Raw genomic sequence first — 17,230 nt, 5'->3', positions numbered from 1 at the left:
TTTTTCACGTGTTGTTTGGATTTGGAACTTGTGTTAAGCAGTGCGTGAAAGGAACTTCTAAAAAAATATTCACAGTATTTAATTCCAATTGTGTTTGCGCCCCTAAAATCAGAATAAAACCTCTTTTAATAAATAATGTATTTTATAACTTGTCTGTGGCTTAAGGTCAACGTGAAACAGACCAATAACCAGGGATGCTTGCAAACAGTAGGACAACTTTGGCGATTTTTATTAAGACAGTGTGTGATAAATACTGGGTATGCTTCGAGGGAAGAGAAACAATTGTGTTGCATGAACCTTATTAAAGTGACTGACAACTATCCGACTGTGAATTTCTTTCTGTGAAGTGATATCAGTAGTGTGACAGAGTGTTCCATAATATAAACAAAGTAGACAGACTATCCATGTGAGAGGGAAAACAAATACACCAAATAATACAGTACTTTCAACCAACTCCCCTAATGTTCTCCTTCGTGGTCCCTCTTAAAGGTTAAAATGAATATGATAAGAAACATCCACTTGTTGAGATGCACATTTCACTTTATACATGATGGATGCCCCCAGACTTTGACATGAAAAACCATCTCTGATTTACTCACAGATTCAAAATAAATATGAAGCTCTATGGTTTCTTAATTATCTAAAATATCAGCATCTTCTCTCGATTTTTAAACCGTGTTTTTACCCTATTGATGACAAAGGTGGCAGAAACACAATAACCTCAAATAGACTCAAAGGTCTAAATGTACTTATACTTAACCTATTGGATCTTAGTCAACGTGTTTTCTTTACAGCGGCATCATTACTTGTTATAATTATTGCTAAAAAGCTGTTAAAAGTGACAATCTAGCCTCAAGATGCAAATTTGAAAAATGTTGCATGTTCAGATCTGTTTAATAGTGTAAGCACAATTAAAAACACTAGAGCAGCCACCATTGTGGTTCACAGCTCCTTAATAGGAGGTTAACTAGTGCTCAAAATGCTGTAAAATAAGCTTTGTGGCAAATAAAAAGAGCTTGAAAAGTCAGTTGTGTGGTGAATCATCAGATATTTCATGCTTTTACTACTGTTTGAGACATTGGGCACGGACAAGATTTCTTAAAATCAGTAACAGGTATCCTGAACTTTTACTGTAACTGTACAACAGTTTAATGGCATCAAGTCCTCCAGCAGAACCAATTCATATGACTCCAATTACATCTACAAGGCTCACATGTAAAGCGATAAAATAGTTAAAATTCCTCTGAATATTATAACCCGTTCAGTCACAATGAATGCCTTTACGAGACAATCTTTGCTTTCACCGATTACTTTTCACCACCAGGTCTGTTTGAAGCCTACACAATAAGACTGTTTGGAAGTGCTAAGGCGGCTCACACTGAGGCTATTAATATTCATTATTTATTTTTACATTAAAGCCCTGTCACAGAGAGTTGCAAATATCGCTGCAATCAAAGAAATTGCTTCTGCTCTATGCTGAGAGATGTGTCATTGTTTGTGGACTATAATGTTGAAATCTGGATGGCAAAGCAGCAGTGTCCCTTTTGTTGCTATATGCTGTATGTTTATTTATATTTGGCTTTTTATTTGTCATAAAGACTCAGGCGAAGCTACTGGAGCTCAGACAATGAAACTTCTCCCTCAGAGATTGGACGATTTTGGGTTGGCTCTGCTGCGGCTCGCTCCACAGGTACTTCTCCAGCTGCTCACGGTCCAGAGCCCTCTGCTGATCGCAGGAGTGCAGCGGGCTGCACGGGAGACTCTGGGAGTGGACCAGACCCCGGTTCTGGTTGGGAAGGACTGCCGAGCTGCCGTTTTGCCGCGCCAACCTGTCCTGCTCTAGCTCGCTCTCGTCCTCCGAGCGGATCTCTACGTAGTCGTCATCGTCTTCCTCATCGTCCTTAAAGTTAGCCATGTAGTTCTGAGTGGCGTTGAGGATGCTCAGTGCAGAAGCCCGGTTCAGGACGACCACCTGTTGACCGTCGTGTAAAGTCATGTCTGACTGTCCGTGGGTCGAGCGCTCTGGGAGACTACTCTGCCGACCGGTCCGACCCAGACTGGGGCCGCGGAGTCTGTCCGAGGGTACGTTACATTTGAGTTCAGTCTTCTCCTGGCTGCCCAGAGAGCCGAGAGACTGACAGTGACTCGACGGGGGAGACTCTGACGAGGGTGAAGAAGGAGCGTTCAAGGAAGGATGTCTTTTAATGGAACTGTACACGTGCTCCTCCTGTTCGCTCGGTGGAGACATGCAGGAGCTCCATCTCTGGGATGGTGGTGTGGTAGGAGAGGTCTTTAGGGAAGGGATAGAGCAGGCAGAGGTGAGTCTGCGCTGAAGGGTAGAGGACGCCCGAGCATCGTTTAAGTCACTGGACGAGGAGACGAAGCTGGCCAGCTCTCCATTGCTGTAAGTGGAGTGGAGCCAGTCCTCCTCCAGGGAGGTCTCAGGCATGGAGGGAGACGACGGTAGCCCCGGGTGGGAGTGATGCGAGGGGTCTTTGAACATTACCTGGTCGTAAAGCTGAGAGTACTCTGCTATCTTTGCACCTGAAGGGGAAACACAGAGGACGCAAAGAAGGTGTGAGTAGGGTTTTGTTATGATATAAATATAACATGAGCACAAGGCTAAAAAGAACAAAGACTTTATATATTTGTAATATTGTCTTGAATTATAGTTGTAGTGTGTTACAGTATATTTGTGTTTATCAGGATACATGGGTGCAGGTTCTTTGGTGTGTTGAATGTGAGATTTTGGCATTGTGTGAGTTGATTGGTTTGTTTTCTTGGTGTGTTTTTGATAATTAAAACATATTTCAAATGACTTGCAAAAGAGGGATCCCAATTAGTTACTGTATATGAAATTGGGTTTTTAGATTTAAAACGTTTTCAAAAAGGTAACACTCTATGGCAAAACGGTCAAGTTTAGCCAGATCAGTGCATTCTAAGTTTTGACAAGTAAAAAAAACCTTTCTCCGAGAGTTCAATGATTTTGTGTTACCTATGGCAGAGCCCCCTTGCTTCTTTTCTTCCAAGATGGCTGCCAGGTCTTTCTGCTTCTTCTCAGCTCTGCTCCGCCCACAGGCGTCTCCAGGGTCCATGCTCCTCATGCGCAGCAGCTGGTTGGCTTTCTTGATTTTCTGACTGTACTGCCGTGCCATCAGGAACACTCGGTTCTTGGATTTCTCCATCTCCAGGTCCACAGACTCCCCCAGCAGGAGGGAGGAGGAGGCCAGAGGGGAGGCCAGAGGGGAGGCCAGAGGGGAGGCCAGAGGGGAGGCCAGGCCTGCCAGCTCCCCTGGAAACAAACTATGGAGGTCCTTGAGGGGAATATCCCTCTGAAGGGTGTTTCTTGGAGGAAGCTCCACCAGGTCGTCGTCCTCCAAGCGGAAGCTGCCACTACTGAGGCGAGCCAGTCTGTTCCTGATGCTCTTCACCGTGCCTGCGAGGGGCTCGGGGGTGACGGGCGGGGGAGGAAGGGGGCGTGAGCTCAAAGACGGGCTGTAGCTTTCTTCTGCAGCAAGGCATTCACTTTGCAGGTCAGGGAGGTTGATGACTGGGATTGTGAATGACTGCGTGGAGGTAACAGGTGGGGGCTTAGGCTGGTGTGTTGGGGGACTCTTGGTGGGATTGCTGGCTGCTTGGGGACTAATTACAAGAGGAATCTTCGTGGGGCTGTTTTTGACCGATGGTGCTTTCTTAGGCGACTCACGGGCACTAACAGGGAAGGCAGCAGGAAGTCTATCGGCTTTCTTCTCATTGATCTTGATGTAGTTTTCCAGATCGTTCCAGATCTCGTCGACTTGCTCCGACATCTTGTCCCCTTTCTGCGGGCGCTGCGAGAAAGTCTCAGAGGCAGACGAGGAGGAATAGTCTGGCTCAGAGGAACATGGGACAGGGTGCAAGGCTTCATCCTCTCCAAAGTGGAGGCTCTCCTCGGACACAAACCCTCCAAGGCTTCGAGTCAGATCTGGTTCTGAGGCCAGCAGACTGTCTCTCTCCTGTTGTAGTTTGTTCCCTTCATTCACCCCTTTAAACTCTGTCGTAGGGGGGTCCCTGAAGCAGATGGTGTCATAGATGTTTTCTTCTACTATCTTCAGCTCACATGACCCGAATGGCCTCCCCTCCTGCATGGGCGACGGTTTTCTCTCAGAAGAAATGTCTTGTTGGATCACACGCTCTGGGACCACAGGAGTCTCTGGAGCAGTCAGTACCTTTGCTGCCTGGTCCTGGGAACCCTGTGCATCTGAGGGGGTTTCTTTCCGTGACTGGCTCTCCTCGGGGTCTCTTCTAACAAGGCCCATGCTCTTCAGATCCTCGTAGCTGATGTTGTCATACACATTTTCTACATCGTCTAACGTCAGCTGTTCGGCTGATGATGACCCAGATATGTCATTGCTGGAGGATTCAGTGTGGATCACCTCCAGGTTGCTGTTACCGGCCTGGTCGTCATCAGGACTCTGGAGCCCCTCTGAAGCCTTCTCCCCCGCGCTGCTCGCCCTCCGCAGGACCCTGCTATCATCAGAGGGGGGGTCAACATGCACAGTGGGCACCTGTTCCACGTGCCAGCTGCAGGGCCGAGCCGTCCTGGGCGACGAGGGGGCTTCTGACCTCTCCGAGTGCACTTCTGGTTCTGGTGCGCTCTGCTCCGTCGGGACAAACATCTGGTAGATGTCCTCGTCCTCGTCTTCCGGCTGCATGGTTCGCTGGCGGGTTGGGAACATGGCCCTGCGAGCACGGTGGTCTGCCCAGATGTTCCTCACAGATTGGTCGCTTTCTGTGACTACTACAGCTGGGACGGGGGTGTCTGGAGGCTCCTCCATCACGGCAGGGGTCCTGAGAAGCGGAGGGTGGTGACTTCCTTCCCTCACTAGGGATTCTCTGGCTCTCTGTGGGGAAGGTGAGCAAAAGCTGTTGTTATAAACGTAGTTAAGGTCTAAAAATATCTAACTATAGACATCCCTGCAGCTGATATCTCCAACACTTAGCAACTCACACCAAGACAATCTGGATAAATAGCAGCTAAGAATTTTTGACTTTGGGCGTACTGTCCCTTTAAATTGGTTACATTTGATTTATACCTGTAGGTCTGAAGTGCTCATGTTGAAGGTTTTCCACTGTTCTATACTGTCGACAGACGCCTGAGGGTTCAGTCTCTTCCTACTGCTTTTACCAGGCACTCGCAGACGCTTTCCTCCCCCCTAATGGAGCAGATATTTAACATTAAAAACATGTTGGAAGAGCTAGACATGAAAGTGGAATAGTACGAGTGATTATTGGGCAGCTTTGAACTCACCAAACCACTGTCATCTTCATCATCAGCATCTTGTTGATGAGGCTCCTCTTCTCTGTCACTGTGGTCGTAGTGATCGCCGGGGTCCAGGGACTCCTGTGATTGGTTGATGAGGCTGCGGCTTCGACCAATGGTGCCCAAAGCCAGCTGGGACATTGGCGAGAGCAGAGTGGCGCCCAGACTTATCCGCTGAAGAGAGGAAGGTTATTTTTTAAATTATGATTTTAAAATAACAGCGTGCTTATCAACCTACAACTTTTCATCATCTCTGGCTATCACTCACCTTTTCTCCGTCTGTGTTGGCAGCATTCTGCTTGGCATTTTTCAACAATTTGGATAGAGGTTCTGGGAAATCAAACAAATCATTGATTAAATCTTTGAGTTCAGCCTTGCAAGGTCTACTTTTAAGATTCAGTACTTCTCTTTAATGTCTTACCTTTCCTGCGTCCTCTACGAGGGGTTGGACCCTCCTTGGTCTGAGGGGAATCCTTCTTACCTCCATCGGGGCTGAAATGAAACCCAGGATGATCTGGATAAATGAAAGAAAAGATGTCAACAACATGATGATTAAATAGAATGCATTGAATATGTATGTAATTTCTATGTATTCTACATTTCTTATACATATATGAATTGGCACTCACGCATTGCATCCATCTCCAAAATTGCTTGCTTAGCCTAGAAATCAAGTGAGAAAATATGAGGGTGAGTTCCACAGGTTATTGATAAACATTAGCTCTGACACTAGGTGGCGCCACATAACAGTCCTCTCTTAATTATCCGCATGTTTGACACTTAACAAGCAGCCCCTTTATGTAATCAGTAAACTTTCACAGTGACCTTCACCCTTGGAGAGGAATCCTCAGTTTCCACTTGCACATGGCCAAATCAGAATTAGACACAGAAAAGGGATTGTGGTTGAATTTAAATAAATGAGAGGAAAAATCAGAGCACATAAAAAAGTAAAGGGAGGAGATAAATCCGGAGGAAAGACAGATGGAGATGAGGGAGAAAGGAAGAGGGAGAGACATTTCCCGAACATCCCACTCGAAATCTGTCTGTACGCCACAGTGAACAGAGAGGGAGCTGTCAGGAGGACGAGCCGCTCTTACCTTGGCAGGGATTTTGGCCGGATGGTTTTCAAGTATAAGTCTCTTGAGGTGTAAGATCCACATGCGCTTGTCTTGCTGTGATTTGGCCTGAGGGTAGAGTGGAAAACATCAGAGAGAAGATGACATCAGACACAAAGCAGCAGGGAGGGTCGGGATAAACCCTTAAACATTTTGAAACACGGCTTTCCTAATGTCACACTGATTATCTTTTATTTTTTCAGTGCTAATGCAAAACACAGTGGTTAGGGGAACAACAATGGCCACCATTAGCCTCTTCAAACGTGTCTGAGCAGCTCAGTGAGGTGGGCCCGGACACCTGCAAATGATCTTCACACTTTCTGATTGCACGCTTGCTCAAACGTGTAATTACATTCACTTTGACTTCATGTTATGATGCAGGCTCTATTGTGCAATGTTTCTGTACCTGGACCGTGTGCTGAAGTTTGGGGTTCTTGTAGTGAAACACACTGAAACTCAGCGGTTCTTTCGGGATAACTTCCACCAGCATCAGGTTACAGCACTGCAGAAAACACAGGAAGGTAGGACATTGTGTTAGAAATGCTGTTACTGAACAGAAACGTTATTATTTAGTTGTGTCTCTTCTGGATGTGACTGACCAGTATGTGAGCCTTGTACGTGTACGTTTCTTCTCGTTTCTTGGTAATGAGCAGAAGCTTGTCAAACAGGAAGAGGGTTCTCTCGTTTTTAGCTCGCTGTAGACGAAACGTTCCTTCGAGGACCAACTCTCCGTAGCCAATCAGATCAGGGCCTTTCCAGTTGGTCAGCAGGCTCTGGATTTCCTGCAGAGTGCATAGAAATACAGAGAGTTAGGGGAGGGAAACCATAACAAATCGTGCAGAAAAAATAACGACACATTAAAAAAGCTAAATTGGAAACATGGCATATCATTGGAAAAAAACACAAACAAAGATTGTTCATAAAAACAATATGTCAACTTTAACAGATTCAAGCAAATAAATAGTAAAGCAATGATTGAAAAGAACATTATAAAAAGGTGGGGTTTCATATATAGTGTGAAGGAGGAGGGTGTCTTTTGTGCGACTGAATGGAGGGCGAAACTGACTATAGCAAACAGTAAAGAAGAGGAAAAAAGGAGAGATAATAAGAGAGCAAAACAACAGAACTGAAGAATTCTATAGAGCCAATCCTTTCTCTGATGCTTCCCCACACATTCCTGCATTCATCTGGCCCTTCTGGCTCCCAGCTGATAAAAGAAACAAGCTTCCCTTTTATGTGCCCTCCTTATGCAAGGCCATCATTAGTCCAGTGGAAAACTCAGCCACTTGCGTAAGACGTGGATCAGAGCGCTGGCTGAATCAAAGCTAGACTTCACATAACTGTTCTGCAGAACAATAAAAGAATTGGCTCCTTGAGAAGGCTCCCTGTGTCTGTTTTAGTTATAGGAATAATGAAAAGCGTGGAAAGTGTGGAGAACACATCATGGAGGAGATCACACACTCCACATGTGATGGATTCAGCAGAGTGCTTGAAGACTTGTTTTTGCTTCTTTCTCATTTTATAATTGTGTCGTCTTACCTGCAACCTAACAGCATGCTCGTGTTTCCTCTTCATGTCGTTGATGTGCCAGGCCACTCTCTGCATGGTGTCTATGGCTTCCTGCACCACCTCGTACGTCTCCGTGTCCTTCTCCATGTGATTGGCTATCTCCTGCAAACACACAACGCTAAGAGTCAGCACACGCACATACTGTATGCACATGCACAGGGATGCACTCATACAGGCTCCCGTGTGTGTGTTTCTGCACATAAACACACACTCATGCTTGCACTCTAATGCATGCACAGGAACATGCATACTGAGCAGCATATGTCGAAACATTTGGCTTCTCCAGTGGAGATTGTCATTGGAGCCGTGTCAGAAAGGCTGTTATTCAGCCCATTTGTATTGGTATAACAAAAAAACCTTAGTGTGTCCTGGAATGACTTGTGTGAACCTGGGCTTGCATTTCTGTGGGTAGCGAGTAATTGTTTCTGTGTAAGTGTGTTTTGGAGCAGGGCAGACAGACGTACGTGTAGCAGGAGGTGGTACTTGAGGATCCTCTGCACTGGCTTGAGCAGGTAGGAGCCCAGAGGCAAGGAGTGCCGCAGAGATTCCTGGCGCTCGCGGAAAAACTTGGCCAACGCCTTGTTCCTCATGCACTCTGTTAGCACAGCCACCGACCTGCGGAGGCAAAACACAGCGAAAAAGATTTCAGAGGTGTGCAGTATACCCTAATTTGACTGTGATGACAAGATAGAGGTGCAATGTATGTCATGACAGCCAATATAATAACGATTTTAGCATGGTGTGCGAGTATTATATCATATTTACATAACAAGGGAGTTCATCATAATACAGATCTATATCTCAAATTTCATTTAATTCCTTAATAGTTTTCCCATGCAGCCTTTATTGCTTTTTGGTACATATTCACCTAACAGCACTGTAAACAGAAGCACTGTTAAACCTTTTTAGACCTGAATGTACTGCTTACTGGAGCTGTGTGTTGTTTGACCTCCCAGGAAAGAAGAAGCTTTTTTATAAGTAATGAAGTCTGTGTGTGTGTGTGTGTGTGTGTGTGTGTGTGTGTGTGTGTGTGTGTGTGTGTGTGTGTGTGTGTGTGTGTATATATAGGCAGAGTGGAAAATGATGGAAAACAGCTGTGAACTACCCAAAACGTTCTTTCTGTCTTGTGTGTGTGTTTATGTGTGCGTGTGTGTCCGAGCGTGTCTGTATATCTAAATTCCAGTAAAGCTCCACACAGGCCTCACATTGTCCTGGAGGAAACCCGACCTAAGAGCGCAGTACGACCATGATACATCTACATCCTCTGAGTGTGTGTGTGCTTGTGTGTGTTTGAGTGTCTTCCATGTGTGTGCACGTCTGTCGTGTGTGACCTTGGTTGGGGTCACCAGCTGTGGTGTGGATGTGGGAGACGGTCTATCTCATACAGCTGACAAAAGCCCCTTCACACACAGTGTCACACACACACACACACACACACACACACACACACACACAATCAGCATTGAATTAGTCATAATTAGCTGGTAAATAGTTTCTTCCCCCACGTGCACTTGTGATGAAACACTGTTAAAGAAAAAAGGTAGCCAAAGGGGAAAGGTGTGTTTGGTAGGTGCAGTGTATATTGTCGTAAAGAATAGCCTCATGTTTCAAATACAGTGACACAATAAACTTCTCCCATAGGACCAGACTCACACAAAGCTTACTAAAACATTAACGGCGTTAGGTATGATAAGGTGACAACTATAATACCCCATCTGTCAGTGTGGGAGCTGTAACTCTGTCAATAGGCAGCGAATAAAAAAATAAAGGGAAAAAAAAGTGCACGAGGGAGGGAGGGAGAAACAGAGCCTGAGGCACAACTGAAGGTAGACACTTTGACTCCTGCTGAGCTGACGTCTATGGAGTGTGTCAGTTTGTCAGGGAGGGGATAAAGGTAACGCATTGATGGACACACACAATGGAGCTACGTGAGACGCTGGGAAGACAGTGTGCGGAGGTGAGATTAAGATAGGATGACATCAAGAATGTTTGTAGAGTAGGACGGTTGATAAGCAGACACTGAGAAGCAAACCGGTTTAGTGCTGTCTTACCGTGGGTAGTTGGTGCAGTACTGAGTGTAAATGTGGAACTCTTCACTCTGTAAAACACAACAAGCACAAATTAGATGATGCAGTTAAATGACATGAAAAAACGAAACAGTCAAGAGAAGAATCAATGATGTCATGTAATGTTAAAGAGTGTTCACAAGCTCAATGTCAAATAGCTAGCAGGTATAATGTTCACCATGTTCATACAAATGCATTTCTGACAGCATTTTCTTGTGATTTATTTTTATTTTTCGAACAACTACAGCAAAACAACTTGTTAAAGTATGTTTGCAAATTCTAGCTAGTTTCTTGTTCAACCACAAACTAAGAAATCGTTTACTTCATCATGAGATTTAACGGCACCTCAACTCTCGAACAAACTGTAAAATGTGCCCGGTTTTGTAAATCAGTATCCTCTCTGAATTCACTTCCTGGTTAAGTATTTATATCCTGAAGCCTCATCACAATTTGTTAGTAGGTGTGTATTTATGCGTGTATAAAAGGTACATGTTTTTTTGGTGTACATTAATGTATGTGGTTTAACACCTGGTTTTGATAAGTGCAATATGAGTTGTTTGTTTTCCTACATTTTGAACAACCATTAATTTCCCATCATGTCAGCAGTCTAAAAGCTGATTAAGCGTTTCCAAACTCCGCTAATAAATCTTCATAGCTAAATATTTTGCAAACAATGAATGCCTGGAGCAAATACATTTGGTCTGAATTTCAAAAAACACGGCAGCACAGATTGCAAATGATTAGCTGTAATATAAGGTTTATGTACGTAGTAATAAATGGGCTAAAAAACACAACACTGGTACCGAATGCTGTTTTTCTCAGGTAAAGTGTACTGCCCTGTTTGCCTCACTGTTTGTGATGTCTCTGCAGTGATCCGGTGCAGATTTGATGACTGGCCTGGTTATTTCATGTTTACATCCCTACACACTCTCAGCCCTCAGACAAGGCCTCTTCTCTCCTCCGTTCACTGCTACTAATTGAAAGTCAACCCTGTAGCTTATGATTAGCCTGCGTCCTGGCCTTTGAGTCTCTGTTGATCCAAACGGCAGTGAGCGCTCAGATTATATATCCCCTCATACTGCATCGCCGCCCCTATAATTGAGACTCTTCCCACCTTGCATGACTCACTGAACATCAAAGACATCAGAGACGGGATGACTTATCAAAGCTAGAATTAACCTCTCTCTGCTGCTCTCAGGAACTCTGCTTCATATCGTTCAGTCTTTCACCTGATTTCCATGTTATCTCTTCATTGATGTTTTACGGATATTCGTCAGTGTTTCATAATCTTACATTCCTTCTTGTTTCTTTAGGCTTTTTCTATCAATCTCCCCCTCTCATTTCGTTATGCTGGAGTCCTGGAGATGAACCCTCTTTCTGTTGCATAACGTGACAGTCTAATTGAAATCTATTTGTGTCAATACACTTGGGGGGGGGGGTCGCAGGATGTGGACAGCCACCAGGAAGCAGCATCATAAACACAAACGGCTGTTCTGGTTCATTGTGTCCAAACACACACAGGAATGTGGACATTTACACATATTTCCTAAAATGCGATTCATAGTTACTTACAGTGTACATACACAGGGTGTGATTGGATGTTATGCTCCTTGCTTGGGATACATATACATTCCTATTCAAGCTAGCTACACAAAGACAAACAGTGCATCCCACCTAACTAAACTGAGAAAATAGGAACACACACACACACACACACACACACACACACACACACACACACACACACACACACACACACACACACACACACACACACACACACACACAATTTGTTAGCCTGAGGTGCTCCGTGGGAACCTTCCTAAATTGAAGAGCAGAGCTCTCTTCCCTGTCTCCAGTCTGCCGCCACAGACCAGGCTTAAACACAACCAGATGTGCCACCATCGATTTCTGATGACACACACCAACACACACTCCTAATACACACTCGTAATATGCCTCTGAACCTTGGACACAAGACCACAAGATACATACATGTTTCTATTGAGTACAGAATTGTACAGAGCACGCACATCTGCCCACACACTTTGTCATTAAAGCTGACATGTCTGCACACACTCTTTGAACTCAACCAGGAAAACCCTGAAATAGCTCAGATCTATAATATACTTCCCTTTTAGAAATATATACAAGTTTAATCATATAATCATCATGCTGCATGTGAGAGTATTGGCTCCTTTATACGATAAACATGATCCCTTTTCCAGAGTATCAAAATACAGATTATAGAGGATTTGTACTTGTTTTGCCACTAATAACTACTCAGTACAACAAGGAAAGGTCGAGTTGTATCAGCACCCACTGATCCGTTCTAAGGAGAAAGCCATAAAGTGTTTGTCTTTTTCTCGAGAACGGACTAGTCACAGTGAGTCATCATTTGGGAACTGAACACGGCAAAAATCACTAGGGGCTAAAATAAAGAAGAAGCTTAAGATCTTATTGTAATTGTGCTTCAGTCAGCATGTAGCAACCCATACAACGCGTTAAAGGCTTACTCATCACATTGCACAGTTAGGGCTGAGGCGAACAGAGAGGAACATGAGGATGGATCGGTAATTATCTGAGAGAGAGGCAGAGATTTACAACCAGACCCGTCTCTTCTTCAAACACTGTGCTGGGTTGTGATTTTTGGCTGCTCAGGGTAGAAAATGTATAGCTGCAAGGGTTGTAACCAGAATTACGACCAAAGTTCTCGAAGGTTAGTCATGGTTGCTAAGGCCACAAAACCTCTCTTTCACGATCAGCTGTGACACACACACACACACACACACACACACACACACACACACACACACACACACACACACACACACACACACACACACACACACACACACACACACACACACACACACACACACACACACACACACACACACACCTATAGAAGCCTTAAGACTGCTTTCATCATCCATTATTATTGTATGTTCATCCTCGTTTATTTACAATGTAAATATACAGTATAGTATTGAGTATATAACAGCTGTTCTTGAGCTTGCTTGATCTTCCTAAATTCCAAATTAAGTTTACCCATCGACTGTATGCGTTTACCCAGTTGTCGTACAGTTGTAGATTTCTAGAACATTTAAAGGACTTGCAAACTCATTGAAACATGTTTTCATTGGTCAACCGTGGGCCGTGGTTCAATATAATCTCTATGGACTATAATAAACGTCTGTTTAGGTTACATTTGACACAATCAAAGCATTTATCCACCAGATTGAACCTTCTACTGTAGTTAAATTGTTTTTATGGGAACCATCATTTACGCCTGGAAGCGAGATGTGTATATGTTTTCGACAGAACCTGGAGCAGCAAGTCAGGAGCTCTTCCAGTAAAATAAACGATAACAAACTTTAATGGCTTTAATGTTTCTCATGAGAGAAGTTATCAGAGGCAGGAGGCTCCTGGCAGCATGTTTTCTGGACCTAAGGAGGTGGAGCGATGTTTTCAGCTGGCATTGACCCAATTTACTCCGGGCTATAAGGATGTTATACTGTTTTTATAGCGACTGCTGTACTGACTGCAGAACAGAAGTCAACTTTAGGTTGTCCCAATTTCAGATCAGGGGATTATCCAAGATTGGTTCATCACGCTGTAACATTTATCAGTCGGTTACAAGATGTCATCATGCTGGTTTGTGTGTGCATCTCAGCTAATTACGCAGAGTGTTGCTGTGGACTGCAATAAAACTGCTTCGTATAAACAACAGCTGCTGTATTTGGGGAGTCTGTGACGCTGACTGCGACTTGTTTTTTTTATATATGGTCAGACAGTTGCTCTGTGGCATTGGGTGTAATTGCAGTGGGGTAGGGAGGGAATGCAAAATGTTTTAGAGGAAGTACAGGAATGCAGAACACAGAATCACGGGACGTTATCATGCAATCTTCTTTTTTTAGTGTGCGGACAGGGCGAGGAGCAGGACTGGGATAAAAAGTTGAAACACACAAACAGAGGATCCAGTGATAGAGTTGCTGATTCTGCTTTTTCTTGATAAAGCACTGCTATTATCCCTCTCTAGTCAAACAAAAAAAGGTGATTACATATTTGGACGGTCCTTAAAATTCCCCTTGAGCTGTCCTTCCTCCCGGCCCTCTCGTGGCACTTAAAACTCACATTCCTACCACCAAACTAATGCTACTGACCTTAAACATACCTTACTGACTTTAATAAGCCTGGCGTCTTCAGCGGGTTTGGGTAAATGTATCTCTTATAATACATGTTTCTCATTTTCTGTGCTGTGTGTGGGTGTGTGTGCGTTTTGTGCATGAGTGTCTGTTTATGTGTGTGTCTGACCAGCTGTTTGGACAGGTTTCAACGAGCAGAGGAGTGTGTATTTATAGGCAGAGTGACTCTGAAGTACCACAACATAATGTATTACTCCGATACAAGTAAATGTCCTGTGTTCATAATGTTTTTTAAGTAAAATTACAAAAAAACTATTAGTATAAGTATCAAAGGTAAAAGTATTTACTATGCAGAAAATCACTGCCATTAGATCTTTGAATACCGATGCAATAATGTTTTGAAATAATACAAAAATGCTCTAAAAATGTTTGGGAAATACCCTCTAATTTTGTAAAATGTATTGTAATCTTCCCTCTTTGGGCATCAACCTGTTATTTATCTAAAAAGTAAGTAAAGCTGTTATATGTTTTCTTCTGTTCTATAGAACAGAAGTGGAAATCAACAAATAGTGGAAGTTCATGTTCCTTAAAATATCTGCTCAATTGCTCATTTAAGTTGATATTCAGTTACTTTCCACCAATGGAAACAGAGAGAGGGACTGTGCAGGAGAAGGTGAGTAAAAAGGGGGCAGAGTAGCGACCATCTTTACCTTGGATACGAAGCACTCTGCGATGGCCACAGGGTCAGCGTTGCACTTCTCAAGATCATGCAGAAGGTCTCTGAAACAAACACGGCACTCAAAGAAATCAGTTATTGATGAAAGAAACCATAACTTCCTACTTCTCCAATACACAGGAATATAAACTCCCATGATTCATTGTTCCAAGTAAGAGCAAGAGTCAGCCTAGGTACAGAAATTAGGGCATAGGGCATTTGGCTCTGAACAAATGAGAAGCTTCCATGAATTCAAACAGGCTTTGTGTGTGTGTGTGTGTGTGTGTGTGTGTGTGTGTGTGTGTGTGTGTGTGTGTGTGTGTGTGTGTGTGTGTGTGTGTGTGTGTGAAAGTGTGTGAAAGTGTGTAAGAGCACATTGTGTAAAAAATGTAAGTGCACAGTTGGGAGTGATTGTTTCGTGGCTGAAGCATGAGGTCATTGTGATCGCTTTAAACTGCTTTTATGATTGCTTTTACTGGCCAGTGTCTGCGTGGGACAGCTGAGAAATGAATAGGTATGGAGGAAGAGCGTGTGTGTGTGTGTGTGTGTGTGTGTGTGTGTGTGTGTGTGTGTGTGTGTGTGTGTGTGTGTGTGTGTGTGTGTGTGTCTGCAGACCACCATGTTTGATGATCAACTAGCCATCTCGTCTGAATACACACACATCACAAACACAAGGTTTAGAGTGGTGCCGGATGAGACAAATATGCAGACGTGGAATTATTAAACACACACACGAACACACACCTGACTACCACAACAACAACGCCCTTCCCAGAAATGAACAGGTGCAGTTTCAGCAATGCAGGACATCGTCTGTGTGGCCTGAGAGAGACAACTGTCTGTCTACCAGAGCTGTTTAGAGTTCAGTCTCCAGTGTTGTTAAGCAAATTGATGGTCATAATCACTTTTTAATTCGTTCATTTACTGACTTTCGCAATGCTGAGTCCTTTAAATGATAAAGATGAATTATGAAATAGTAAAGGTATGAGACAATGTTAGGTCTCCTTGTTGCTATTTTGTTTATCATATATTGTTAAATGATTATAATAAAAAAGGTCGAGACTATTTTTTCCTTCAAAACTGATTTGGAAACCTTTTTTGGAAGCTTTCAACTGACCATGTGATTCATATTATGCCATAAGGTGATTAAACTCAATACAAATGTAAGGATAACGTTGTATTGTTATCAAAGCACAGTATTTTTAATCCACATTAAACATGGGCATCTTTCTAATCTCAACCATCAAGCATTAAATCCCAAGTCTCAAGTCCTATCTGCACAGCTCTCTGTGTGTGTTGTACCTGTTAAAGTGGTAGATGTCCTGGATGTTGCCGAATAGAGAGCCTTTATCCTCAGAGCTCAAGGCCAGCCGAGACTGATTACTGATGCTCTCCAAGTAGTCCTGCAGAGAGAAAGAGAGAACACAGGCCTGTTAGATCTCTATGGCTGACAGTTTGATTGTCACCAGCTTTGACCCACACACACACACACACACACACACACACACACACACACACACACACACACACACACACACACACACACACACACACACACACACACACTTTATTTTGTCAGAACACTCAAACTGTGACTCCTACAGACTTCACTTAAGTGGTTTTCAAAGCCCATTATTTTCTTAATATAATTCACTTGAGCACCCAGATAGCATTGTGACAAAGACTGTGACATTCTGCCATAATTATGCACATTGAGTCATCTGCATGATAATGTATGATTAGTTAAGCTTTTTGAACTGCTGAAGTACCATTTGATAGCAGTAAAGTATTGGAAGTAAGATTTCCTCACGCAGGTATAAATCGAGGCTGATTGTTAATATCATTATTTTATGTTTGTTCTTCTTCTGGGAAACAAACAAATCTGCAGGCTCCATTATTTCAGTTTAAATTACACTTAAAGGGCAACTTCCAGGTTAAAGACACCTGTGAATAAATGTGTAGGAAAATGATGAATACACTAGATTTTCCCAAAAATATACAGAAATACACCACAGTGACATCTGGCGTCGTTTTTGTAAGAAATGTTCACTTCCGCATAAAAAAACCTCTGCACGTGACCTCCCGCATGTGACGTAACATGGGGGAAACAAGGGGGAGAGCGGCCGGTGTAACGTATTAATAAACATGGATCCCAATGCTAGTTTCGACACAGAAGAAGTTGAACATGAATATTCGAATGCATATGACGGACCACAACCTTATAATTATGAGCCTGCTAGGCGTCCAAGAGACCAGGAGCAGCCAAGGATTAGAATAAATAACGGCCATCGGAGAGAAATTGAGCTGTGGTGTGA

The 17,230-nt window shown here is 43.6% G+C and overlaps 1 protein-coding gene across 2 annotated transcripts in view; it reads right to left on the bottom strand.

Annotated features, from left to right (window-relative positions):
• The window catches only part of LOC104947001 (pleckstrin homology domain-containing family G member 1), a 37,908-nt gene continuing 20,678 nt past the window's right edge, over nucleotides 1-17,230 (bottom strand). For both annotated transcript variants that reach the window (XM_010772926.1, XM_010772925.1), the window contains exons 3-17: nucleotides 16,218-16,318; nucleotides 14,911-14,980; nucleotides 10,038-10,084; nucleotides 8,451-8,601; nucleotides 7,957-8,088; nucleotides 7,017-7,199; nucleotides 6,824-6,919; nucleotides 6,400-6,486; nucleotides 5,932-5,965; nucleotides 5,724-5,816; nucleotides 5,571-5,632; nucleotides 5,291-5,476; nucleotides 5,076-5,195; nucleotides 2,996-4,883; nucleotides 1-2,544 (exon numbers count right to left, since the gene is read on the bottom strand). In XM_010772926.1, coding sequence (XP_010771228.1) covers nucleotides 1,601-2,544; nucleotides 2,996-4,883; nucleotides 5,076-5,195; nucleotides 5,291-5,476; nucleotides 5,571-5,632; nucleotides 5,724-5,816; nucleotides 5,932-5,965; nucleotides 6,400-6,486; nucleotides 6,824-6,919; nucleotides 7,017-7,199; nucleotides 7,957-8,088; nucleotides 8,451-8,601; nucleotides 10,038-10,084; nucleotides 14,911-14,980; nucleotides 16,218-16,318 — 4,194 coding nt within the window. In that variant the 3' untranslated portion in view covers nucleotides 1-1,600. The remainder of the gene's footprint in view (nucleotides 2,545-2,995; nucleotides 4,884-5,075; nucleotides 5,196-5,290; nucleotides 5,477-5,570; nucleotides 5,633-5,723; nucleotides 5,817-5,931; nucleotides 5,966-6,399; nucleotides 6,487-6,823; nucleotides 6,920-7,016; nucleotides 7,200-7,956; nucleotides 8,089-8,450; nucleotides 8,602-10,037; nucleotides 10,085-14,910; nucleotides 14,981-16,217; nucleotides 16,319-17,230) is intronic.

Source organism: Notothenia coriiceps, unplaced genomic scaffold, assembly GCF_000735185.1.
Source record: "Notothenia coriiceps isolate Sejong01 unplaced genomic scaffold, NC01 NC01_scaffold00011792, whole genome shotgun sequence".
NCBI classification, from domain to species: Eukaryota; Metazoa; Chordata; class Actinopteri; order Perciformes; family Nototheniidae; genus Notothenia; species Notothenia coriiceps.
Note: the sequence above shows the minus strand (reverse complement) of the source record. Positions and strands in the feature narration are given on the sequence as shown.